Below are 26,443 nucleotides of genomic sequence, written 5' to 3' on the forward strand. Positions count from 1 at the left end.
GAGCCTTTGTTTTAATATTTCTGCCTGATTGTCTTTATAGAGTTCCTTAATTACGTCACAAATCTTTTTCCCCAGTTTAAAGTCCTCGCATACTTATTTATTTATTAATTAAACTTATATACCGCTACTCCCAGTTTGGCTTGGAGCGGTTTACAAAAATAGATTAAAACAATACACTTGGCTTTAAAATAACAATAAAAACAACAATAAAAGCAACAATAATGGTACTTGGGACAACTATTGGTGATTTACTGAATCAAAAGCTTTATATACATACAATTTCATTATAATTTATCTTCTTCCCTTGTTGCATGAATCACTATGTTTAGTATTTCCCTAATTGGATCTGTTTAGTAATTTAAAGAACCTTTGCTAAACCCTCCTACTTATGGGTCAATACACAAGCTGGAGGTGGCATCAGGTTGCTTTTCCAGCCCAATCCTCCACATATTTTATTTGTGTGTCCATATAGTTACATCTCTCTCAAGAAGCAGCAGACAAATATGTATGTATCACTGGAACTCAAGCAGTCTATCCCACCCCAAAGATGTTGAGTTGACTGCAAAAAGGCAGAGACTTTCCAATGGGCTTGATGAGGCAACTTCTTACCTTATGGAGCTGAATGGCCAGCTCCTGCATTTCTGCCTCCAAACGGTCAGCATATGCCAACTCAAGGGCATCACTGGGAGGCCTGGCATTGCTATGCCATCGAGCAATGGCAGAGGTCATCTTCCTCTTTGGACCAAATAGCCTAAAGACGGGGAAAATGGATTAGGGTTAACATCTTGCTGCTTATGTCTATTAGGAAAGTTTGGAGACAGGAAAAAGAGATCATATTTGCTCTCTGTACTGAAGACCAAAGTGATATGACAGATGTCCACAGATAACAGAAGCTTCAAGCAGACCTGGGTCTTAGAGAAACCCATGAAATGAAGAAACCTAACCCTAGCCTTCAGCTGAGCCATAAGGCTTCACTGCCAAACTCCATGAATGAATGACTAAATACATTAATAATAATAATAATAATAATAATAATAATAATAATAATAATAATAAGCCATCAGAACAAATGCAATTAAGGCCAAGACTGAAAAATCAGCTGATGACCCAAAATACTGACTGTGCAAGGAAGCTGACGAAACCACTGATCATATCCTCAGCTGCTGTAAGAAAATCGCACAGACAGACTACAAACAGAGGCACAACTATGTGGCCCAAATGATTCATTGGAACTTATGCCTCAAGTACCACCTTCCAGCAGCAAAGAACCGGTGGGATCACAAACCTGCAAAAGTATTGGAAAATGAGCACGCAAAGATACTGTGGGACTTCCGAATCCAGACTGACAAAGTTCTGGAACACAACACACCAGACATCACAGTTGTGGAAAAGAAAAAGGTTTGGATCATTGATGTTGCCATCCCAGGTGACAGTCGCATTGACGAAAAACAACAGGAAACACTCAGCCGCTCTCAGGACCTCAAGATTGAACTTCAAAGACTCTGTCAGAAACCAGTGCAGGTGGTCCTGGTGGTGATGGGCACACTGGGTGCCGTGCCAAAAGATCTCAGCCGGCATTTGGAAACAATAGACATTGACAAAATCATGATCTGTCAACTGCAAAAAGGCCACCTTACTGGGATCTGCACACGTCATTCAAAATACATCATTCAGTCCTAAACACTTGGGAAGTATTCGATTTGTGATTTTGTGATACAAAATCCAGCATATCGATCTCGTTTGCTGTGTCAAAAAATAATAAATTTTATTTATACCCTGCCACCATCTCCCCAAAGGAACTCAGGGCAGCTCACAAAAGTATTCCAGAGTGCTACATATAAAATAAACAATACATAAGCAGAAAAACAATAACAACATGAGATTATAGCTACAACCACAACAAATGCACGTAACATCAAATAAGGCCTAATTTAATCTTTCTAGGGAGAGCATTCCAGAGCTGTGGGGCCACCACCAAGAATGTCCTCACTCACATCCCCACCAACCATACTTGCAAATTTTGTTATTACAGTCACAGACCAGGAGCATAAAACTTTATAACATTAAAACATTCCATGGACTCACGTGATGCCAATCTCTTTCAGATCACTCTCCGTTAGAGTTAGAAAGATGCGAAGATCAACATCCTGTTCCTCAAATACCTGCAGATACTTCAGGCAGCCAATCTGTTCTAGGAAGGTGGCGAGATCCTGCAACACAGGCAGAGCAAAACAGACAAGGAACTAAGTAAAATTACAGTATATATTTGAGTATAAGCCGACCCGAATATAAGCCGAGGCACCTATTTTTATACAGAAACTTTCATACAGAAGCTTGAACACAAGATTATGCCCTACATTTCCCAGTTGTTACCTGTGGCCCCGTGTACGGTGGTGCCTCTGTATTGGAGGGACTAAAGGATCGATTAAAGGTCCGGGATCTGCAAAACCAGTGGTTATCACTGTTACTATAACGATTTTTGGCCTTCATGTAGCTCTTGACATGCTTTCGGTTGGAGACTTCTGTCGTGTTGTCTGAATCCTGAAAGAAATAAGGAATGACAGCGTATTCTTGAGGTTGGGAGTGGGCAGGCTTTTGGTACAATGCAAACCCACAAGAATGATCATGGGGTATCAAGACAAATCAAGGGCATCATTATCCTTTTGCAGAGCCCCAATTGTTCAGAAAGCGTTCTGATGTGTTGCACTATCATCACTATCAAGGTTTTCAACAGTTCAGCTGGAATTGCGTTGTCTCCTGCTGCCTTGTTATTAGCAATGCTTCTTAAGGCCCATTCAACCTCACTCCTCGGGATGTCTGGTTCTAATTCACCCACTACACCATCAAAGCTATCCTTGATATTATTATCTTTCCTATACTGATCTTCTGTAGAGTCTCGCCACCTTCTCTTGATCTCTCCAGCTGGGATCCCGGCGTCTCCTGCTGCCTTGTTATTAGCAATGCTTCTTAAGGCCCATTCAACCTCACTCCTCGGGATGTCTGGTTCTAATTCACCCACTACACCATCAAAGCTATCCTTGATATTATTATCTTTCCTATACTGATCTTCTGTAGAGTCTCGCCACCTTCTCTTGATCTCTTCAGCTGGGATCCCGGCGTCTCCTGCTGCCTTGTTATTAGCAATGCTTCTTAAGGCCCTTTCAACCTCACTTCTCGGGATGTCTGGTTCTAATTCACCCACTACACCATCAAAGCTATCCTTGATATTATTATCTTTCCTATACTGATCTTCTGTAGAGTCTCGCCACCTTCTCTTGATCTCTTCAGCTGGGATCCCGGCGTCTCCTGCTGCCTTGTTATTAGCAATGCTTCCTAAGGCCCATTCAACCTCACTCCTTGGGATGTCTGGTTCTAAATTCACTCACCACACCATCAAAGCTATCCTTGATATTATCTTTCCTATACTGATCTTCTGTAGAGTCTCGCCACCTTCTCTTGATCTCTTCAGCTGGGATCCCGGCGTCTCCTGCTGCCTTGTTATTAGCAATGCTTCTTAAGGCCCATTCAACCTCACTCATCGGGATGTCTGGTTCTAAATTCACTCACCACACCATCAAAGCTATCCTTGATATTATTATCTTTCCTATACTGATCTTCTGTAGAGTCTCGCCACCTTCTCTTGATCTCTTCAGCTGGGATCCCGGCGTCTCCTGCTGCCTTGTTATTAGCAATGCTTCTTAAGGCCCATTCAACCTCACTCCTCGGGATGTCTGGTTGTAAATTCACTCACCATACCATCAAAGCTATCCTTGATATTATTATCTTTCCTATACTGATCTTCTGTAGAGTCTCGCCACCTTCTCTTGATCTCTTCAGCTGGGATTCCGGCGTCTCCTGCTGCCTTGTTATTAGCAATGCTTCTTAAGGCCCATTCAACCTCACTCCTCGGGATGTCTGGTTGTAAATTCACTCACCACACCATCAAAGCTATCCTTAATATTATTATCTTTCCTATACTGATCTTCTGTAGAGTCTCGCCACCTTCTCTTGATCTCTTCAGCTGGGATCCCGGCGTCTCCTGCTGCCTTGTTATTAGCAATGCTTCTTAAGGCCCATTCAACCTCACTCATCGGGATGTCTGGTTCTAAATTCACTCACCACACCATCAAAGCTATCCTTGATATTATTATCTTTCCTATACTGATCTTCTGTAGAGTCTCGCCACCTTCTCTTGATCTCTTCAGCTGGGATCCCGGCGTCTCCTGCTGCCTTGTTATTAGCAATGCTTCTTAAGGCCCATTCAACCTCACTCCTCGGGATGTCTGGTTGTAAATTCACTCACCATACCATCAAAGCTATCCTTGATATTATTATCTTTCCTATACTGATCTTCTGTAGAGTCTCGCCACCTTCTCTTGATCTCTTCAGCTGGGATCCCGGCGTCTCCTGCTGCCTTGTTATTAGCAATGCTTCCTAAGGCCCATTCAACCTCACTCCTTGGGATGTCTGGTTCTAAATTCACTCACCACACCATCAAAGCTATCCTTGATATTATTATCTTTCCTATACTGATCTTCTGTAGAGTCTCGCCACCTTCTCTTGATCTCTTCAGCTGGGATCCCGGCGTCTCCTGCTGCCTTGTTATTAGCAATGCTTCTTAAGGCCCATTCAACCTCACTCATCGGGATGTCTGGTTCTAAATTCACTCACCACACCATCAAAGCTATCCTTGATATTATTATCTTTCCTATACTGATCTTCTGTAGAGTCTCGCCACCTTCTCTTGATCTCTTCAGCTGGGATTCCGGCGTCTCCTGCTGCCTTGTTATTAGCAATGCTTCTTAAGGCCCATTCAACCTCACTCCTCGGGATGTCTGGTTGTAAATTCACTCACCACACCATCAAAGCTATCCTTAATATTATTATCTTTCCTATACTGATCTTCTGTAGAGTCTCGCCACCTTCTCTTGATCTCTTCAGCTGGGATCCCGGCGTCTCCTGCTGCCTTGTTATTAGCAATGCTTCTTAAGGCACATTCAACCTCACTCCTCGGGATGTCTGGTTCTAATTCACTCACCACACTGTCAAAGCTATCCTTGATATTATTAACATTATTAAATTGAGTTATAATACAGGTAAAATAACCAAAATGAATGAATCCAGTTTGGGATTTCATGAAATCAGAGTGGTGGGTATTGCGTACGTGTGGTTGTGCCTTCACGTTTCCTGTCAACTTATGGTGACCATCAATTTCGTAAGATTTTCTTAGCCATGGAATATTCTGAGGCTGTTTTCCAAGTGGGCAACAATTCAGTGGGAATTTGAATTCTGGTTTCAAGTCTTAGTCCAACACTTAACTACAGTAGAGTCTCACTTATCCAAGACTTGCTTATCCAAGGTTCCGGATTATCCAAGGCATTTTTGTAGTCGATGTTTTCAATATATCATGATATTTTGGTGCTAAATTCATAAATACAGTAATTACAACATAACATTACTGCGTATTGAACTACTTTTTCTGTCAAATTTGTTGTATAACATGATGTTTTGGTGCTTAATTTGTAAAATCATAATGTAATTTAATGTTTAATAGGCTTTTCCTTAAGCCCTCCTTATTATCCAAGATATTCGCTTATCCAAGATTCTGCCAGCCCATTTAGTTTGGATAAGCGAGACTCTACTGTAATAGTAATCTATATCCTGCTTTTTCACTATAAAACAAGATTCCAAGCATCTCAGAATAAAACTAATACAATACAACTGAAAACAGGCATGGGCAAACTTAGGCCCTCTGTCCAGGTGTTTTGGACTTCAACTCCAACAATTCCTAACAGCCGGTAGGGCCGAAGTTGGCCCATGCCAGATTTAAAACCTAACATAGAATTAAACATTAACATTTTTTTAAAAAACCAGTTAAAACCTATTTATCTCTTGATCTTAAATTTTTTCTTCTTTAAAGGCCTGTCTGAATAAAAAGTTTATTAAAAAAAGAAACAATGAACCGAATTTGTAACATTGATGCTGCCCCTCCTCACATTTCCGTTCCATCGAGAGTATATACTGTATATACTCGAGTATAAGCTGACCCGAATATAAGCCGAGGCACCTAATTTTACCACAAAAAAACTGGGAAAACATTGACTCCAGTATAAGCCGAGGGTGGTAAATTTCAGAAATAAAAATAGATACCAATAAAATTACATTAATTGAGGCACAGTAGGTTAAATGTTTTTGAATATTTACATAAAGCTCAAATTTAAGACAAGACTGTCCAACTCTGATCAAATCATTATTCTCATCTTCTTCAATGTAAATGTGCTTATGTATCCTTTTAATAATAATAGAGTAGAATAATACATGTAATAATAATAATAATAAATACAGGAAAATAATACATGTAATAATAGATAGAGTAAAATAATAAATGCAATAATAATGATAATAATAATATCAGAGTGAAATAATAAATGTATTAATAATAATAAAATAGAGTAAAATAAATGTAATAGTAGCAACAATAATAGAGAAAAATAATAAATGTAATCATACCAATAATAATAGAGAAAAATATTAAATGTACCATATATTCTCGAGTATAAGCTGACCTAAATATAAGCCAAGCAGGACCCTCACCCGAGTATAAGCGGAGGGAGGCTTTTTCAGTCTTAAAAAGAGAGCTGAAAAACTACGCTTATACTTGAGTATATACAGTATCTGATTATTGTATTTATAGGAGGAGCCTTTGTGCCAAAATCCAGATGTACCTCATTGCTCTCCAAGGAGCCCTCGCTGCTGATCCCCACAGCACTGCCCAAAGCTTCACTGCTGCTGCTGCTCTGGATCCTGATGGAGGTCAAGTCATTGGTGAAGGAAGAACTGCCTTCTGAAACAGAAAGAAAAGAAACAAACAGTGAGCTCCCTCACTCAAGCATAGGAGATGCTAAACGAAGGGAAAAAAAAGAACAACATTTCGTTACTACAAATAACTTTTCAATAACTTTAAAGCACAAGTTTTATTGCATTTTCCAATAAGAGAAAGAGTATCAGAATTGCTACACTTACACAAAGAACGACATCAGAGATACAGGCATACAGATTCTATGTAACTACAGTAGAGTCTCACTTTTCCAACATTCGCTTATCCAATATTCTGGATTATCCAATGCATTTTGTAGTCAATTTTCTCAATACATCCTAATATTTTGGTGATAAATTCGTAAATACAGTAATTACTACATAGCATTACTGTGTATTGAACTACTTTTCTGGCAAATTTGTTGTAAAACATTATGCTTTGGTGCTTAATTTGTATAATCATAACCTAATTTGATGTTTAATAGGCTTCTCCTTAATCTCGCCTTATTATCCAACATATTCGCTTATCCAGCGTTCTGCTAGCCCGTTTATGTTGGATAAGTGAGACTCTACTGTATTACAATTTTTTTTTCGTGTCAGGAGCAACCGGAGTTACTTCTGGAGTGAGAGAATTGGCCGTCTGCAAGGATGTTGCCCAGGGGACGTATTACAATATAATACTGATAATAATACAATTTAATAATATTAATTATATATTATATATTAAATGTAATATTACTAATAATATTAAAATGTAATGATATAGTACAATATAGTAATTTAATGCTAGTATTGTACTATGCTAATAATATAATGTATTGTATGTGAATGGAATTTGTAAGCCGCCCTTTGGGGTGAGAAGGGCGGCATATAAATGTAGTAAATAAATAAATAATAAATAATTCTTTGAACAAGTGATAATTCACAAGCATTTGGGAAGTTTTCATTAACTGCCTAAAGCAATGATGGGCAACCTTTTGCATTTGGTGTGTCAAAATTCACCAAAAAACCTAGCATGACTTGAGTGGTGTGTCACTTTGAGAAAAAACCCATAATTTCACAATACTGTAGAGTCTCACTTATCCAACACTCGCTTATCCAACGTTCTGGATTATCCAACACATTTTTGTAGTCAGTGTTTTCAATATATCGTGATATTTTGGTGATAAATTCGTAAATACAGTAATTACTACATAGCATTAATGTGTAATGAACTACTTTTTCTGCCAAATTTGTTGTATAACATTATGCTTTGGTGCTTAATTTGTAAAATCATAACCTAATTTGATGTTTAATAGGCTTCTCCTTAATCTCGCCTTATTATCCAACATATTCGCTTATCCAATGTTCTGCCGGCCCGTTTATGTTGGATAAGTGAGACTCTACTGTACACTGAACCCACAAACAAATTACAGTTACATTGGCTAACAAATGGAGGGGGGATTATGTTTTTACTCAGCATTCACATTACATTATTATAATTATTAGACTGAGTCTTTTATAGGAATATTCTGCTGATGTTGTTCCAAAGTTGTAAATGAATGAGAGATATTTTCATAGAATCATAGAATAGTAGAGTTGGAAGAGACCTCATGGGCTATCTAGTCCAACCCCCTGCCAAGAAGCAGGAAATCGCATTCAAAGCACCCCCGACAGATGGCCATCCAGCCTCTGTTTAAAAGCCTCCAACGAAGGAGCCTCCACCATAGTCCGTAGGGATATTTTCTGCCTGAATAATCAAAAAGTCATTATCAAAAGTCGTCAAGACACAATATGTCATATTAAAATGATGTATAGATTCAACTATTCAACACAACAGCTTTGTTTAAAGAATTAACACTACCTCTGCTGCTGCTGCTTTCCACATCATGCTCATTAATAGGGGAGGTGACATCTCTGCAGCAGAGACTGCCTCCTTCGAGGCCACTTCCACAGTCGTTAAAAGTAACATAGCCTTCCAGAGGGACCTGCTCTGTGTGTAAAAGGGGGGCAAAGGAGAAGAAGAGAGGTGAACAAATGAACAGAGTTAAGTAATAACCCATGATATCCACCAGAGGACACTAGGCATCCGTTTTTACTATGACACGAGAAAGTGAAATTCTAACTCACCATGACATGGAGGGCTTTTCCCACCAATTCTGACAGCTGTTATTTTGGCCAAGGCATGGGGCCCTTCATGGATACTGGGGCCTTTTGACTTGCGAACAGGGCGCTGTCTTTGAGGAGCGGAATAGGACTCGTCAGACGAACTCAAATCTTCATATTTACCTGAGAATCGAAATGCATACAGTGAGCACCAGAGCTCTGGTTGTGTGACAAAGGAATCCAAAACAGTTGCCCCATCTCCCTTCCTCCCCTCATCCCATGAATTCTCTTCCCATTTTTAGCCGTGGGAAAAGTCTGCATCTTCACAACCACATTTGTTATTTATCACATATTACATAGAATTAGGAAGATGGCCCTACCAAGTTGGTCAACATTAATCAACAGTCATTAAACAGCCCAGCTGCTGTTTACCTAAGCAGCCTGAAAAACAGATGCATCTGTCAACTAGGAAATTTAGGTACGCTTTATGCGGGAGGTTAATTTAATTTACAACACCATAAAACTGTCAGCAGCACGAGAAAAGGAATGAGAAAATACAGCACTCGGTGTCACTAGTGGATGGTGAAGCAACAGCTCCCCCTGTGGCCAGAATCAAGCATACCCTCATGAAGCTGGAAATGTTAAATTGCCTCTGTGTGTGTCTATACTGTATGTTGTTTATCTGATGGCATTGAATGTTTGCCATATATATGTTCATTGTAATCCGCCCTGAGTCCCCTTCGGGGTGAGAAGGGCAGAATATAAATACTGTAAATAAATAAAATAAATTGAATGAGGCACATTTTGCCAAGGAGGTGGAAACAATCTTTCATTTCTAGCCTCAGGAATGTCTGGTTCTTGCTGTCTGTCTTTTGTAACCGGGTGGCACTGTTGCCACCTAAAACATTGGAGGGAAAATATTCCTAAGCTTTTATTAAATATGCTACAGGTTTCTGCTCTTTAGACAGCATGCAGACCTATAATCCCAAAGTGAATTCCCTGTTCTGATGAACCACAGAATCCTTCATAGCTGGCTAAAAAAAATATGACAACACTTTGGGTCATTTCAGCTGTGTGATGTTGGGGTTCAGTAAGAATTATAGAAGGATTTCTAAATAAGTTGTTACAATATAATAATAATAATAATAATAATAATAATAATAATAATAATAATACACTATTATAATTGCATATTTATATTACATCTAATATTACTAATAATATTACAATATAGTGTTACAGTACAATATAGTAATATATAATGCTTATATTGTGCTATACCAGTGATGGCCAACCTATGACACGCGTGTCAGCACTGACACACCTAGCCATTTTTGCTGACACGTGCTGCATGCAGATTGATTGGATGACTAGTCTTTTGTGGCCAAATTTGATGAGATTTGGTCCAGTGGTTTTATTGTTTAGTCCATGGGAATTATGCACATTACATATTTATATATATATATATATATATATATATATATATATATATATATATATATAGTGCATAATTATATCATTCTATTATTATTGTAATGTATTATCATATTATTATTATTATATTATTATTCATTATTCATGACTACATTGAAACTAGAATAGAGAGAAATCAGCGTGAAAACTGCAAGAGGTACCATAGATTGTTGTACATGGAAATAATGGTAGTAAATAGTTTTTGATTTATTAAATAGTTATATATTACAATTATATATTTTTCTTATTTAAACTATACATATTGCGAAATTATGGTTTTTTTTCTCAAAGTGACACACCACCCAAGTCATGCTAGGTTTTTTGGTGAATTTTGACATACCAAGCGCAAAAGCTTGCCCATCATTGTGCTATAAGAATAATATAATATATGTACATACAATATATTATATTATTCTTATAGCACAATGATGGGCAAGCTCAGTGCTTGTAAGTCGCTCTGAGTCTCCTTCGGGGTGAGAAGGGTGGGATATAAATGTCGCTAATAAAATAAATAAATAAATAGGTTTATTTTAATAGTGGCTGTCAGTACAATCTTACACATGTCGACAAACAGGTGTCCCTTAAAGGCCAAGACCTTCCAAAATTGCTCATGCTTGGTCTATCTTGTTTAAGGTAGCAGAGATATTCACATTAGAAAGTAGAGCAGAAAGCATGTCATCTGATACTTTTTAGCCACGAGCAAAACTTTAATTAGTCTTTGCATATCAGGTAGTGTGTTTTAGCTTAACTGCTAACTTCTAAGAAAGAGAGATGAATCAGTAATACAAGACCTAGAAGTATTTTCAAAAGATGAAAAACCATGGCACTAAAATTATAACAAGAAACCATGAATCTAATGTGTGGTAAAAATGCAAAAATCAGAAAAAAAACAAATGCATGAGGCAAGCTATGAATTCAGATCTTGAGAGCTAAAAGACCGTAGCAGAATATATCAGTCACCTGGACCCCTGCAGAGAACCTTGGGCACAGGAGCTGTGTGGAGATCGATCAGCCCAACGATCTTCATGTGTCCATATGTCATGGCCAGCGTCCGTGTGGTGGCCCCACTGTTGTCCCGCACATCCACTCTCACTCCCTGTTGGGAGGAAGCACACCTTGTTCAATTTTACGGGTAGGAAATCATAGAATCATAGAATAGTAGAGTTGGAAGAGACCACATGGGCCATCCAGTCCAACCCCCTGCTAAGAAGCAGGAAATCGCCTTCAAAGCACCCCCGACAGATGGCCATCCAGCCTCTGCTTAAAAGCCTCCAAGGAAGGAGCCTCCTCCACGGCCCCGGGGAGAGAGTTCCACTGTCGAACAGCCCTTCTCACAGTGAGGAAGTTCTTCCTGATGTTCAGGTGGAATCTCCTTTCCTGTAGTTTGAAGCCCTTGTTCCCTTGCGTCCTAGTCTGCAGGGCAGCAGAAAACAAGCTTGCTCCCTCCTCCCTAGGACTTCCCTTCACGTATTTGTACATGGCTCTCATGTCTCCTCTCAGCCTTCTCTTCTGCAGGCTAAACATGCCCAGCTCTTTAAGCCGCTCCTCATAGGGCTTATTCTCCAGACCCTTAATCATTTTAGTCGCCCTCCTCTGGACGCTTTCCAGCTTGTCAACATCTCCCTTCAACTGTGGTGCCCAAAATTGGACACAGTGTGATTCCAGGTGTGGTCTGACCAAGGCAGAATAGATTAAGGGGGAGCAGGACTTCCCTGGATCTAGACGCTATTCCCCTATTGATGAGGCCAGAATCCCATTGGCTTTTTTAGCAGCCGCATCACATTGTTGGCTCATGTTTAACTTCTTCCCCACGAGGACTCCAAGGTCTTTTTCGCACACACTGCTGTCAAGCCAGGCCTCGTCCCCCATTCTGTATCTTTGATTTCCATTTTTTCTGCCGAAGTGAAGTCTCTTGCATTTGTCCCTGTTGAACTTCAGTTTGTTAGTTTCGGCCCATCTCTCTAGTCTGTCAAGATTGTTTTGAATTCTGCTCCTGTCTTCTGGAGTGTTAGCTATCCCTCCCAGTTTGGTGTCGTCTGCAAACTTGATGATCGTGCCTTCTAACCCTTCGTCTAAGTCGTTAATAAAGATGTTGAACAGAACCGGGCCCAGGACGGAGCCCTGCGGCACTGAAAATGCCCTGCAAGTTTTGAGTGATTAAATATTGCATCTATATAAGCTGCAATTCTCCTATGCAGCATTTCCATTAGATCCACACTAAAGTATAGTACTGTATATAATCGAATATAAGCCGACCCGAATATAAGCCGAGGCACCTAATTTTACCACAAAAACTGGAAAAACATTGACTCCAGTATAAGCCGAGAGTGGTAAATTTCAGAAATAAAAATAGATACTAATAAAATTACATTAATTGAGGCCTCCGTAGGTTAAATGTTTTTGAATATTTACATAAAGCTCAAATTTAAGATAAGACTGTCCAACTCTGATCCTATCATTATTCTCATCTTCTTCAATATAAATGTGCTTATGTATCCTTTTAATAATAATGGAGTAAAATAATACATGTAATAATAATAATAATAAATACAGGAAAATAATACATGTAATAATAAATAGTGTAAAATAATAAATGCAATAATAATATCAGAGTGAAATAATAAATGTATTAATAATAATAATAAAAATAGATTAAAATAAATGTAATAGTAGCAACAATAATAGAGAAAAATAATAAATAAAATAACAGCATGAGGATCTCGGACAAATTGAATTAATTATATATACGTTTTAAGGTTTTTATAATGTGTTTTAACAATGTTTTTAATTGATTTGTTTATATTGTTTTGTTTTTATGATTTCATTTTGGGCATTAAATTTTGCCAATTTTTGTGAGCCGCCCTGAGTCCCCAGGGTGAGAAGGGTGGGGTATAAATGTTGCAAATAAATAAATAAATAAATAAATAATAATAATAATAGAGAAAAATAATAAATGTACCATATATTCTTGAGTATAAGCTGACCCATATATAAGCCAACCAGGACCCTAGCCCGAGTATAAGCCGAGGGGAGCTTTTTCAGTCTTAAAAAAAGGGCTGAAAAACTAGGCTTATACTCGAGTATATACAGTAACTTGTAAGCCGCCCTGAGTCCCCTTCGGGGTGAGAAGGGCGGGATATAATTGTTGCAAATAAATAAATAAATAAGTACTACCGATGCCTTGGACCAGGGGTCCCCAAGCTTTTTAAGCCGAGGACCGGTCCACAATCCTTCAGATTGTTGAGGGGCCGGATTATCATTTGAAAAAAAAAATACAAACAAATTCCGATGCACACTGCACATGTCTTATTTGTAGTGCAAAAACAACAACAACAACAACAACAACAACGAAAGTACAATATTTAAAAATAAAAATAATTTTAACCAACATACATTTATCAAGATTTCAATGGGAAGTGTGCTCCTGCTTCTGGCCAATGATATAGTCAAGTTAATTAGGGTTGTTGTTGTTGTTGTGTGCCTTCAAGTCATTTCAGACTTTGGGCGAGCCTAAGTCTAAAATGTATTTATTTATTATTTATTGATTTACTGCATTTATTTACTACATTTGTATCACACCCTTCTCACCCCAAAGGGGACTCAGAGTGGCTTACAAATTATATGTACATACATTATATTATATTATTAGCATAGCACAATATTAGCATTATATATTACATTATTGAACTATACCACTATACTGTAATATTATTAGTAATATTATATGTAATATAGAATATATAATTAATATTATTATATGGTATTATTATTAGTGTTACATTGTATTACATTATAATATTATTATCAATATTATTATCAATATTATATATATATATATATATATATACACACACACACACACACACACACACACACACACACACACACACATACAATATATTATATTATAAAACTGAGGGCGGGGGCCAGGTAAATGACCTCGGAGGGCCGCAGACGGCCCCCGGGCCTTAGTTTGGGGACCCCTGCCTTGGACCTTCTGAAAATACTCACATGATTGAGAAGATCCTGTACAATGATCTCATGGCCAGAAGCAGCTGCTTCCATCAACGGGGTGTATCCACAAAGGGGTTCCCTGGATAAAAGGAAGACAGAATACCCGGAAGACAAGTATGTAATCATTCAGTGCAGGTGTGCTCATCACATTTATTTATTTATTTATTATTTGTTGTAAATAAATGTAAATAAATGTTGTAAATAAATAAATAATAATAAGTAATCATTCAGTGCAGGTGTGCTCATCACATATGCCGGGAGGGAAAGAAGAGAGGACTAAAAACACCAGGACAAAAAATTAACCAGCAGTTGCTCTTCAAGGTCTCAACACTGATCTGTCTAGCCTGCTCTCCAAGACTATTATAAACAGATTACAGCCTTGGTTGTTGTATGTTTTCTGGGCTGTATGGCCATGTTCTAGAAGTATTCTCTCCTGACGTTTCGCCTACATCTATGGCAGGCATCCCTTCTTCACCTCCAGAAAGAGAAGGCAACTGAACTTCTAAATGTTTTTGGCTTACAACATTCAAAGACCGTGAGAACGGCAGTTAAAGGCCAGAGATGATCATCATTCCTTGACCCAAATTATTGAACAAGAAGTCTCCTGCACACAAAGTCTCCTCTATACTACTGAACTTTAGCCCTTCACTGTTGGTGTGTTAATTTGGTGTGAAAGAAAATCTGACGTATTATAAATGATGTGTTTGAAGCAGCAGAATGCCCCTGAGCCAAATCAAACTCCCTGGGCAATCCTGCCTACTCTCTTCTCAAAGCAGTCTTCTGGAAAATTTCTAAGCCTGTGCCACTTCAAATTACAAGTATGAGCTCACAAACTTAAATACATACTGTCACATGAGAATATTTCTCCAGATGAATTAACAGGTATGATAAAGAAAAATCAGAGGTGAACTAAAAGAAGAACATAAAATATTAATATTTGGGCAAAAGCTGAAAGTGTCTAACCCCAGTAGCAGTATAAAGGGAATGAATACAGTGTGTAACCACAACAATAATGCAAATAAAGTAGAGTCTCACTTATCCAACACTCGCTTATCCAACGTTCTGGATTATCCAATGCATTTTTGTAGTCAATGTTTTCAATACATCGTGATATTTTGGTGCTAAATTTGTAAATACAGTCATTACTACGTAGCATTACTGCATATTGAACTACTTTTTCTGTCAAATTTGTTGTGTAACATGATATTATGTAAAATCTTAACCTAATTTGATGTGTAATAGGCTTTTCCTTAATCCCTCCTTATTATCCAACATATTCGCTTATCCAACATTCTGCTGGCCCATTTATGTTGGATAAGTGAGACTCTACTGCAATGTGATTTTGTACCTCTTATATCCAATCTATATTTATAATTATCTCCAAAAATGCATGCATATAGAATTGATATACAGTGTTCCCTCACTTATTGTGGGGGTTAGGTTCCAGGAGCACCCGCAATAAGTGAAAATCCGCGAAGTAGGGATGCTATATAGTTATACATTGTTTTAGAAGTTATACACTATTTTAAGTCTTTATCAAACAGTTGTGTATTGATAACTCGCCTCCTTCTCCTCTTGGGCTCCTTTTCTCTCCCTTTAGCTCCCCCTTCCTTAGGCTGTAAATTGTAATTTTTTATGATTTGTAATAGTCTTTTGGAGTTTATGGAAAAACCGTGAAACAGCGAATCCGTGAAAAGCAAACCGCGAAGTAGTGAGGGAGCACTGTATTATTTTGTTGCAGTTACATTAGTCATTATTCTTCAAGGTCTTTAGGAAATTCAGTAAAACGTAAGCCTCTGATTGGCCTCTCTCTCTTACCTGCAGTTGGCATTAGCTCCATTGTCCAATAAGAATCTGACCATCTGTTGGTGGCCAGCACTGGTGCAGTGAAAGAGGGCCGTCCAACCATGGATGTCTCTCATCTCTAGCTCGGCACCTTGCTTCAAATAAATACAGAGCATCTGTTAGGGCAATGTCATTCCTGCCCTCAAACCAGTTAAAACCACTAGCATTTCAGGCCAAGGGAACACAGGCTACCAGTATTGAAAAACTAAAAAATCAGAACAGTAAATAAGAAGCAACACTCTGAGACAGGGGTCCTCAAACTTTTTAAGTGGTGGGCCGATTCATGGTCCCTCAGATTGTTGAGGGGCCGAATTATAATTTGAAAACAAACAAACAAACAAATTCCTATGCTCACTGCACATGTCTTATTTGTAGGGCAAAAAAAACCCCCACAAAAAAACAACCCAGCAACATTTATTTATTTATTTACTACATTTATACCCCACTCACTCTCACCCCGAAGGGGACTCAGAGAGGCTTGCAAGTTGTATGTACATACAATATATTATATTATTAGCATAGCACAATATTAGCATTATATATTAGTATATTGTACTATACCATTATACCGTAATATTACATTTAATATATAATACATAATTAATATTATTATATTATACAATATTATCATATTGTATTATTATTATTATTAGCCTCCCTAATTTATTTATTTATTTCAATCATTTATACGCCCTTCTCACCCGGGGGGACTCAGGGCGGCTTACAATTGGCAATTGATGCCGTTACACTGATATACAATGATACACTGATGTACAATGAACTAAAACGTTAAAACAGTTAAAACAGTCATAAAATATAATATACAAAGTTTATCCCTAAGTCCCCTATTAGTTGAGAAGGGAGGGGTAGAAATACTGAAATAAATAAATAAATAAATACTATATTGTATTACATAATAATATTATCAATATTATATGTATACACAATATATTATAATATTACCATATTCATTTACAATATTTCATTTACAATATTGGTAAATGAAAGAACAATATAATATTTAAAAATAAAAATAATTTTAACCAATATACTGTAAATTTATCAGGATTTCAGTGGGAAGTGTGGGCCTGCTTCTGGCAAATGAGATAATCAAGTAGGATTGTTGTTGTGCCTTGAAGTCATTTCAGACTTTGGGCAAACCTAAGTCTAAAACTGAGGGCGGGGGCCAGGTAAATGGCCTTGGAGGGCCACATCCGGCCCCCGGGCTTTAGTTTGGGGATCCCTGCTCTGAGACATGGGAACCAGGGGCAGCTAACAAAGGATGCCCCCAGGCAGAAAGTAGCCAGTAGATTAAGCCATTCAATGCAAATTAGGGTGATTAACTGCAACATTCAAGCTGGCCTCCAACTAACAAAAATTCTTCCTTCACCCTGGACTTTCCAAAGATATATATTAACCTTCCTTGCTGAGTTTCTCCATACCTCACAACCTCTGAGGATGCCTGCCATAGATGTGGGTGAAATGTCAGGAGAGAATACTTCTAGAACATGGCCATACAGCCCGGAAAACATCCAACAACCCTGTGATCCCAGCCATGAGCCTTCGACAACACATTAATTCCCCTTTGTTTGTTTGTTAACCAATATAACTGTAGGCTTTTGAATTTATTTATTTATTTACAGTATTTATATTCCGCCCTTCTCACCCCGAAGGGGACTCAGGGCAGATCACATTATATACATAAAGGGCAAACATTCAATGCCCATAAACACATTGAACCGAGACAGAGACAGACAGACGCAGAGGCAATTTAACCTTCTCCTGAGGGGATGTTCGATTCTGACCACAGGGGGGAGCAGCTGCTTCATCATCCACTGTGACGGCACTTCCTCATTCCAACGTTGTAAATTAGTTAAACTTGCCTCCCCACTTTTTTATAAGTGGTACCTTATTTCCTACTTGATAGATGCAACTATCTTTCGGGTTGCTAGGTCAGCAACGAGCAGGGGCTATATTTTATTTTTAATTGGCGGGTGCTCACCCCGCCATGGGCTGGCCTCGAACTCATGACCTCATGGTGATTTATTGCAGCAGCAGCTTACCAGCCTGCGCCAAAGCCCGGCCCCTCCAATGTAGTTACATGGAATATGTATGCCTGTATGTCTAAATGTAAAAATAAAAGTTCTGATACACCCTCTCACTGAAAATGGCAATAAAAAGAACCTTTGTTTAAAAAGTATTCATGACACAAATGACTATTTCAGGTTGAGATCTACTCTGTTTCGGACTAAAAACTGGGTTTAGTTGAATGTTAGGTATTGACAGTGTAGTCAGATGGCATAGCAGATCCCCTTCACACCCATTACAAGTACACCCACCTGAAGGAGAAATGAAGCAACACTCTCATTCCCACAGCTAGCTGCCAGCATGAGTGGAGTCTGCCCCTCTGGTGTAGGTAGATTAACATTCGCACCCGCCTCTAGCAGCAGGTGCACAATGGAATCATGTCCAATGTAAGAGGCATACATGAGTGGGGTCCAGCCACCACAGTTCCGCTGATTCAGGTCCACCTCCTTGCTGGAAGAGAAAACAATCATCTTGGAATAATAATAATAAAACTTTATTTATACCCCGCCACCATCTCCCCGCGGGGACTCGGGGCGGCTTACATGGGGCAGAGGCCCAAACAACATAGAACAAAACATAAACAACACAATACAAATCACACCATAAAAAGATAAAACAGTAATACAACATATCAATCAAAACAAAAATACAGGAATGCGCCAAGTGTCATAAGCTAACACAAGTTATAAACCTGAAAGGCTGTCCAAATCTGCCTAGCTTCTTAATTTCAAACTAGTAAACATTCTATTTTAATTTCACTTCTAATTTAACAGTTAATAAACAAAAAGAATGTAGATTAATTCCACCCAATTAGTCTCCACATTAGTTTTACTTGTTTAGTAGAGTACAGAGGAACAAGTGAGAGACAGTTATAACTGAGGACCTACCAAACTATTAAGGTGAGATTTCAGTTTATACATGAGACATAGGCACACCCTAAAAGCAGTCCTTCTGTACTTTGTGGGTTATACTAGTGGGCCATATAGCAAGAACTCTTTATTACAAAAATGAACAGACATTAAATGGTCTTAGCCCATTGCTCTGCTCTGGCTACTTTTTGGAGATGATAAAATAAAGTATTAAGATGTAAAGGTTAAAAAATGACAGAAGAACATTTAAAAATGCAGTTCTCCCCATCTGCAATATGAAATAGTGATATCCTACCCACTTCCAGGCTCCACTACCTAACTTTGCTGAATGCATATCTGTATTCAGAACTCTTTATCAGTAGATACAACTGTAGTCGGAATGAGTAAGGACATCCTAAGTTATCTACAACGTACCTTAGAATACTTTCTTTTACCACCTCATACTGGCCTATAGAGGCTGCTGTGTGAAGGTCCAACGGAACATCTAACTCTTCGTGGCAGACCATGTGACCCACTCCATGCCACATGGACAAACTGCGATTCAGAAGTTCAGATTCACTGGCTTCATCACTCAGTTCTGACATTGTGTCCTGACAGGTCAAGTAAAACAAACACCATTAGAGAATGCTGCCAGAACCGGGCCATAGTAAAGGTTTCCCCTGACATTAAATCCATTTGTATCCGACTCTGGGAGTTGGTGCTCATCTCCATTTCTAAGCCGAAGAGCCGGCGTTGTCCGTAGACACCTCCAAGGTCATGTGGCCAGCATAACTGCATGGAGCGCCGTTACCTTCCCACCAGAGTGGTACCTATTGATCTACTCACATTTGCATGTATTACAATTTTTTTTTCGTGTCAGGCGCAACCGGAGTTACTTCTAGAGTGAGAGAATTGGCCGTCTGCAAGGATGTTGCCCAGGGGACGTATTACAATATAATACTGATAATAATACAATGTAATAATATTAATTATATATTATATATTAAATGTAATATTACTAATAATATTACAATGTAATGATATAGTACAATATACAGTATATATAAATTAATATATTTATATATTATACATTCATATACAAATTATAACATACATGATAAATTAACATATTTAATACATAATATAATATATAATAGAATAAATATGTTATGCTAATATATATATATATATAAAATATATATAATATACAACTTACTTTATAATAATATAAAATAATATATTGTATATACATATAATATTGATATCATAACGTATTACAATATAATACTGATAATAATACAAGTTAATAATATTAATTATATATTATATATTAAATGTAATATTGCTAATAACATTGCAATGTAATGATACAGTACAATATAGTAATGTAATGCTAGTACTGTATTACTATTTTTTTTTTCGTGTCAGGAGCAACCGGAGTTACTTCTAGAGTGAAAGAATTGGCCGTCTGCAAGGATGTTGCCCAGGGGACATATTACAATATAATACTGATAATAATACAATTTAATAATATTAATTATATATTATATATTAAATGTAATATTACTAATAATATTACAATGTAATGATATAGTACAATATACAGTAGATTCTCACTTATCCAACATAAACGGGCCAGCAGAACGCTGGATAAGCGAATATGTTGGATAATAAGGAGAGATTAAGGAGAAGCCTATTAAACATCAAATTAGGTGATGATTTTACAAATTAAGCACCAAAACATCATGTTATACAACAAATTTGACAGAAAAAGAAGTTCAATATGCAGTAATGCTATGTAGTAATTACTGTGTTTATGAATTTAGCACCAAAAAATCACCATGTATTGAAAACATTGACTACAAAAAAGCGTTGGATAATCCAGAATGTTGGATAAGCGAGTGTTGGATAAGTGTGACTCTACTGTATATATAAATTAATACATTTATATATTATACATTCATATACAAATTATAACATACATGATAAATTAACATATTTAATACATAATAGTATAATAGAATAGATATGCTATGCTTATATATACATAATATATATAATATACAACTTAATTTATAATAATATATAATATAATATATTGTATATACATATAATGTTGATATCATAATGTATTATAATATAATACTGATATAATACAAGTTAATATTATTAATTATATATTATATATTAAATGTAATATTACTAATTACAATGTAATGATATAGTACAATATAGTAATTTAATGCTAGTACTGTATTACTATTTTTTTTTTTCGTGTCAGGAGCAACCGGAGTTATATCTGGAGTGAGAGAATTGGCCGTCTGCAAGGATGTTGCCCAGGGGACGTATTACAATATAATACTGATAATAATACAATTTAATAATATTAATTATATATTATATATTAAATGTAATATTACTAATAATATTACAATGTAATGATATAGTACAATATAGTAATTTAATGCTAGTCTTGTACTATGCTCATAATATAATGTATTGTATGTGAATGGATTCTGCAAGGATGTTGCCCAGGGGACGTATTACAATATAACACTAATAATAATACAATTTAATAATATTAATTATATATTATATATTAAATGTAATATTACTAATAATATTACAATGTAATGATATAGTACAATATATTAATTTAATGCTAGTCTTGTACTACGCTCATAATATAATGTATTGTATGTGAATGGATTCTGCAAGGATGTTGCCCAGGGGACGTATTACAATATAACACTGATAATAATACAATTTAATAATATTAATTATATATTATATATTAAATGCAATATTACTAATAATATTACAATGTAATGATATAGTACAATATAGTAATTTAATGCTAGTATTGTACTATGCTAATAATATAATGTATTGTATGTGAATGGAATTTGTAAGCCGCCCTTTGGGGTGAGAAGGGCGGCATATAAATGTAGTAAATAAATACAGTAGAGTCTCACTTATCCAACATAAACGGGCCCGCAGAATGTTGGATAAGCGAATATGTTGGATAATAAGGAGGGATTAAGGAAAAGCCTATTACACATCAAATTAGGTTGTATTGAAAACATTGACTACAAAAATGCGTTGGATAATCCAGAACGTTGGATAAGCGAGTGTTGGATAAGTGAGACTCTACTGTAATAAATAATAAATTATTATTATAAATAAATAATAATAAATGTAGTAAATAAATAATAATAAATAGATAAACATTTCGCCTGAAAAAGTGGGAGCGCCCCAACACTGACTACACAAGGCAATTTCCAACTGCTTTCTGTAGCCGGGCCTACCTCGCAGGGTTGTGAGGAAGAGCCAGGAGAAAACGGAACGGAGGTTTTCGCTGCTTCCTTCGCCTCTTTAGCGGCAATTCCTACATCAACAAACCCCCAAAGGCCCAGCGCTGAGTTTTACCTCAGAAGCGCGTTTCCGGCGGCTTCGAAACGCCTGCTAGGCCTCTCCGCCTACCTGGAAATGGTACTTCCGGCAACTCCGCCGGAAACATCCCACAACGCCGCGGAGCCAATCAGCAGCGGCGGAAAGCTCTCACGTGACTACCTGCCCCGCCCAGCATCGCCTGGCTTCTTCATCCTCCACCTTTTGGCTCCGCCTCCAAAGCGAAAGGAGCCAATAAACGTCTTGCAAGAGGTCCTAACAGGGCAAAAGGGGAGGAAAAAACAGGATAAGATCCAAATCGGCGTTGTTTTTTTTTTACTCTCTCGCTGTCTATGTATACTATACTAGTAAGGGCGCGTGGAGGTGTTTTTCCCTCCTAAAGTTCAAGACAAAAAAAATGAGCACGCTAAAATCGCAATGGTGTTGTTATAAAGCTGCCAGGACCGTAAATAAAGGGCGGAGCGAGTATCGGGCGGGAATAATAAGCGGGTAGCGTCCGGTTGACAAGGCAACGGGCATGGTGACGTCACGTTGCCATGGTTATGGGATTCTTCCTCTGGACCAGGAAGAACTCTGGAATTAACAGTCAAAAAACGAGGTAATAACACTAATACCACTAACACTATAATAACACTAATTCTGTCGTCGAAGGCTTTCATTTTCGGAATGACATTCCACAGATAGATAAACCCCACTGGCCTAGTTTCCAACAGGCCTCACAACCTCTGAGGAGGCCTGCCATAGATGTGGGCGAAACGCCAGGAGAGAATGCTTCTGGAACATGGCCACACAGCCCGGAAAACTCACAGCAACCCAGTGATTCCGGCCATGATAGTGTTCAACAACACAATATAAAGAATTATTATTGTAATGATGCTTTGATTATCTTTGTGGAGAGAAAAAGTGAGGTATAAATAAACATAATAATAATAATAATAATAATAATAATAATAATAATAGAAACCTAGTTGCTTTGGGTCTCCTTGTTGGCGAGAAAAGCAGGTTATAAATAAACGTAATAATAATAATAATAGAAACCTAGTTGCTTTGGTTCTCCTTGTTGGCGAGAAAAGCAGGGTATAAATAAATGTAATGATAATAATAACAATGATAATGATAATAGAAACCTAGTTGTTTTGGGTCTCCTTGTTGGCAAGAAAAGCAGGGTATAAATAAACATAATAATAATAATAATAATAATAATAATAATAATAATAATAGAAACCTAGTTGCCTTGGGTCTCCTTGTTGGTGAGAAAAGCAGGGTATGAATAAACATAATAAACATGATAATAATAATAAACATAATAATAATAGAAACCTAGTTGCTTTGGGTCTCCTTGTTGGTGAGAAAAGCAGGTTATAAATAAATGTAATAATAATAATAATAATGATAATGATAATAGAAACCTAGTTGTTTTGGGTCTCCTTGTTGGCGAGAAAAGCAGGGTATAAATAAATGTAATAATAATAATAATAATGATAATGATAATAGAAACCTAGTTGTTTTGGGTCTCCTTGTTGGCGAGAAAAGCAGGGTATAAATAAATGTAATGATAATGATAATAGAAACCTAGTTGTTTTGGGTCTCCTTGTTGGCAAGAAAAGCAGGGTATAAATAAACATAATAATAATAATAGAAACCAGGTGTTTTGGGTCTCCTTGTTGGCGAGAAAAGCAGGGTATAAATAAATGTAATGATAATGATAATAGAAACCTAGTTGTTTTGGGTCTCCTTGTTGGCGAGAAAAGCAGGGTATAAATAAACATAATAATAATAATAGAAACCTAGTTGTTTTGGGTCTCCTTGTTGGTGAGAAAAGCAGGGTATGAATAATAATAATAATAATAATAATAATAATAATAATAATAATAATAGAAACCTAGTTGCTTTGGGTCTCCTTGTTGACGAGAAAAGCAGGGTATAAATAAACATAATAATAATAATAATAATAATAATAATAATAATAATAATAATAGAAACCTAGTTGCCTTGGGTCTCCTTGTTGGTGAGAAAAGCAGGGTATGAATAAACATAATAAACATAATAATAATAATAAACATAATAATAATAGAAACCTAGTTGCTTTGGGTCTCCTTGTTGGCGAGAAAAGCAGGGTATAAATAAACATAATAATAATAATAATAATAATAATAATAATAACAATAATAATAACAACAACAATAATACGACAAAATCCAGCATATCTATCTTGTTTGCTGTGTCAGCTGTAAGGGACCCCAAAGATCATCCAGTCCAAACCCATTCTAGTATGCAGAACAAACACAATTAAAGCAACCCTGACAAATGGCCATCATCCATTATAATAATCATAATCATAATTACAATAGAGTCTCACTTATCCAAGCCTCACTTCTCCAAGTTTCTGGATTATCCAAGCCATTTTTGTAGTCAATGTTTTCAATATATTGTGATATTTTGGTGCTAAATTCGTAAATACAGTAATTACAACATAGCATTACTGCGTATTGAACTGCTTTTTCTGTTAAATTTGTTGTAAAACATGATGTTATGGTGCTTCATTTGTAAAATCATAACCTAATTTGATGTTTAACAGGCTTTTCCTTAATCCCTCCTTATTATCCAAGATATTCGCTTATCCAAGCTTCTGCCGGCCTGTTTAGCTTGGATAAGTGAGACTCTACTGTATAATAGATTTGGAAGAGACCCCAAGGGCCATCCAGCTCAACCCTATTTTAGCATGCAGGAAAAAGCACAATCAAAGCACCCCTGACAGATGGCCACCTGGCCTCTGTTTCAAAGCCTCCAAAGAAGGAGCTTTCGTTAGACTCCGACGCAGAGTTCCATTATTAAACAGCTCTTCTTACAGCCAGAAAGCTCTTCCTAATAATGTTCAATGGAATCTCCTCTCCTGTCATTTGTACCCATGGCTTCATTGTGTTTCCAGGGCAGCAGAAAACAAGCCTGCTCCCTCTTCCTTATGGCATCTTTTCACTTATTTATACATGGCTCTCACGTCTTCTCTTAGGTTCCCTGATCCAAGACTCTGTGCCTTTTTTTTCTGTGCAGCTGAACACTTTGTGCGCACCGTTTCCAATGGCATCAGAGGGCCAGAACGAGGAGAAAGAGACTCTTCCTGAGCTGGCGATTGCTCCTTTCCAATGGGGAGCCATCCTGTCTGCAGTTAAAGATCAGATTCCCTCCATGGACTCGGACATATATGCAGTAAGTCCTGTTCTCTCTTTTCCGTTGCAACCATTTCTATGATCCGTCAGAGCCACAAAACAGCTGTGCAGCCTGCAGATGTGCTGGAGTCCCGTTATGCCCATTTCCATTGACCCCGAGCAGCATGGCCATTGGCAGCAGCGTCACTAACGGGGTGCATATTAGGCCCCTTCTACACTACCATATAATCCAGGTCATAAACACAAATAAAATACAGTACTTGTTTATTATTTGTTCTTTGGGCTTGGCCCCATGCTAGCCACCCTGAGTCCCTGCATGGAGATGGTGGCGGGATAGAAAAATAAATTATTATTTTATTATGACACAGCAAAGAAGATAGACATGCTGGATTTCATATCATAAAATCCCAAGTCGAACACTTCCCAAGTGTCTAGGACTGTGTGATGTATTTTCGGATGATGCGTGCAGATCCCAGTAGGGTGGCCTTTTGCAGTTGGCAGATCGTGATTTTGTCAATGTCTATTGTTTCCAAATGCCGGCTGAGATCTTTTGGCACGGCACCCAATGCGCCGATCACCACCGGGACCACCTGCACTGGTTTCTGCCAGTCTTTGAAGTTCAATCTTGAGGTCCTGATAGCGGCTGAATTTTTCCTGTTGTTTTTCGTCAATGCGACTGTCACCTGGGATGGCAAC

At 37.4% G+C, this 26,443-nt stretch overlaps 2 protein-coding genes across 5 annotated transcripts in view; one reads left to right on the plus strand and one right to left on the minus strand.

Annotated features, from left to right (window-relative positions):
• anks3 (ankyrin repeat and sterile alpha motif domain containing 3) overlaps positions 1-22,816 on the minus strand; it is a 31,092-nt gene extending 8,276 nt beyond the window's left edge. The window contains exons 1-12 of one of the 3 annotated variants that reach the window (XM_008121028.2): positions 22,599-22,816; positions 19,605-19,780; positions 18,573-18,771; positions 16,207-16,328; positions 14,386-14,467; positions 11,335-11,470; positions 8,926-9,084; positions 8,660-8,788; positions 6,726-6,844; positions 2,374-2,541; positions 2,086-2,210; positions 610-751 (exon numbers count right to left, since the gene is read on the minus strand). In XM_008121028.2, coding sequence (XP_008119235.2) covers positions 610-751; positions 2,086-2,210; positions 2,374-2,541; positions 6,726-6,844; positions 8,660-8,788; positions 8,926-9,084; positions 11,335-11,470; positions 14,386-14,467; positions 16,207-16,328; positions 18,573-18,771; positions 19,605-19,774 — 1,551 coding nt within the window. In that variant the 5' untranslated portion in view covers positions 19,775-19,780; positions 22,599-22,816. Of the gene's footprint in view, positions 1-609; positions 752-2,085; positions 2,211-2,373; positions 2,542-6,725; positions 6,845-8,659; positions 8,789-8,925; positions 9,085-11,334; positions 11,471-14,385; positions 14,468-16,206; positions 16,329-18,572; positions 18,772-19,604; positions 19,781-22,477 lie in introns of those variants that run through there. The other 2 variants (XM_008121027.2, XM_062964286.1) reach the window with 2 other exon arrangements.
• A 61-nt stretch (positions 22,817-22,877) lies between these two features.
• Positions 22,878-26,443, plus strand: part of dnaaf8 (dynein axonemal assembly factor 8) — a 31,561-nt gene continuing 27,995 nt past the window's right edge. Inside the window, exons 1-2 of one of the 2 annotated variants that reach the window (XM_008121025.2) lie at positions 22,878-23,178; positions 25,591-25,787. In XM_008121025.2, the coding sequence (XP_008119232.2) occupies positions 25,659-25,787 (129 nt within the window). In that variant the 5' untranslated portion in view covers positions 22,878-23,178; positions 25,591-25,658. The remainder of the gene's footprint in view (positions 23,179-25,590; positions 25,788-26,443) is intronic. The other variant, XM_008121026.2, reaches the window with a different exon arrangement.

The sequence above is a fragment of the Anolis carolinensis genome, unplaced genomic scaffold (genome assembly GCF_035594765.1).
Source record: "Anolis carolinensis isolate JA03-04 unplaced genomic scaffold, rAnoCar3.1.pri scaffold_13, whole genome shotgun sequence".
In the NCBI taxonomy this organism is placed as follows: domain Eukaryota; kingdom Metazoa; phylum Chordata; class Lepidosauria; order Squamata; family Dactyloidae; genus Anolis; species Anolis carolinensis.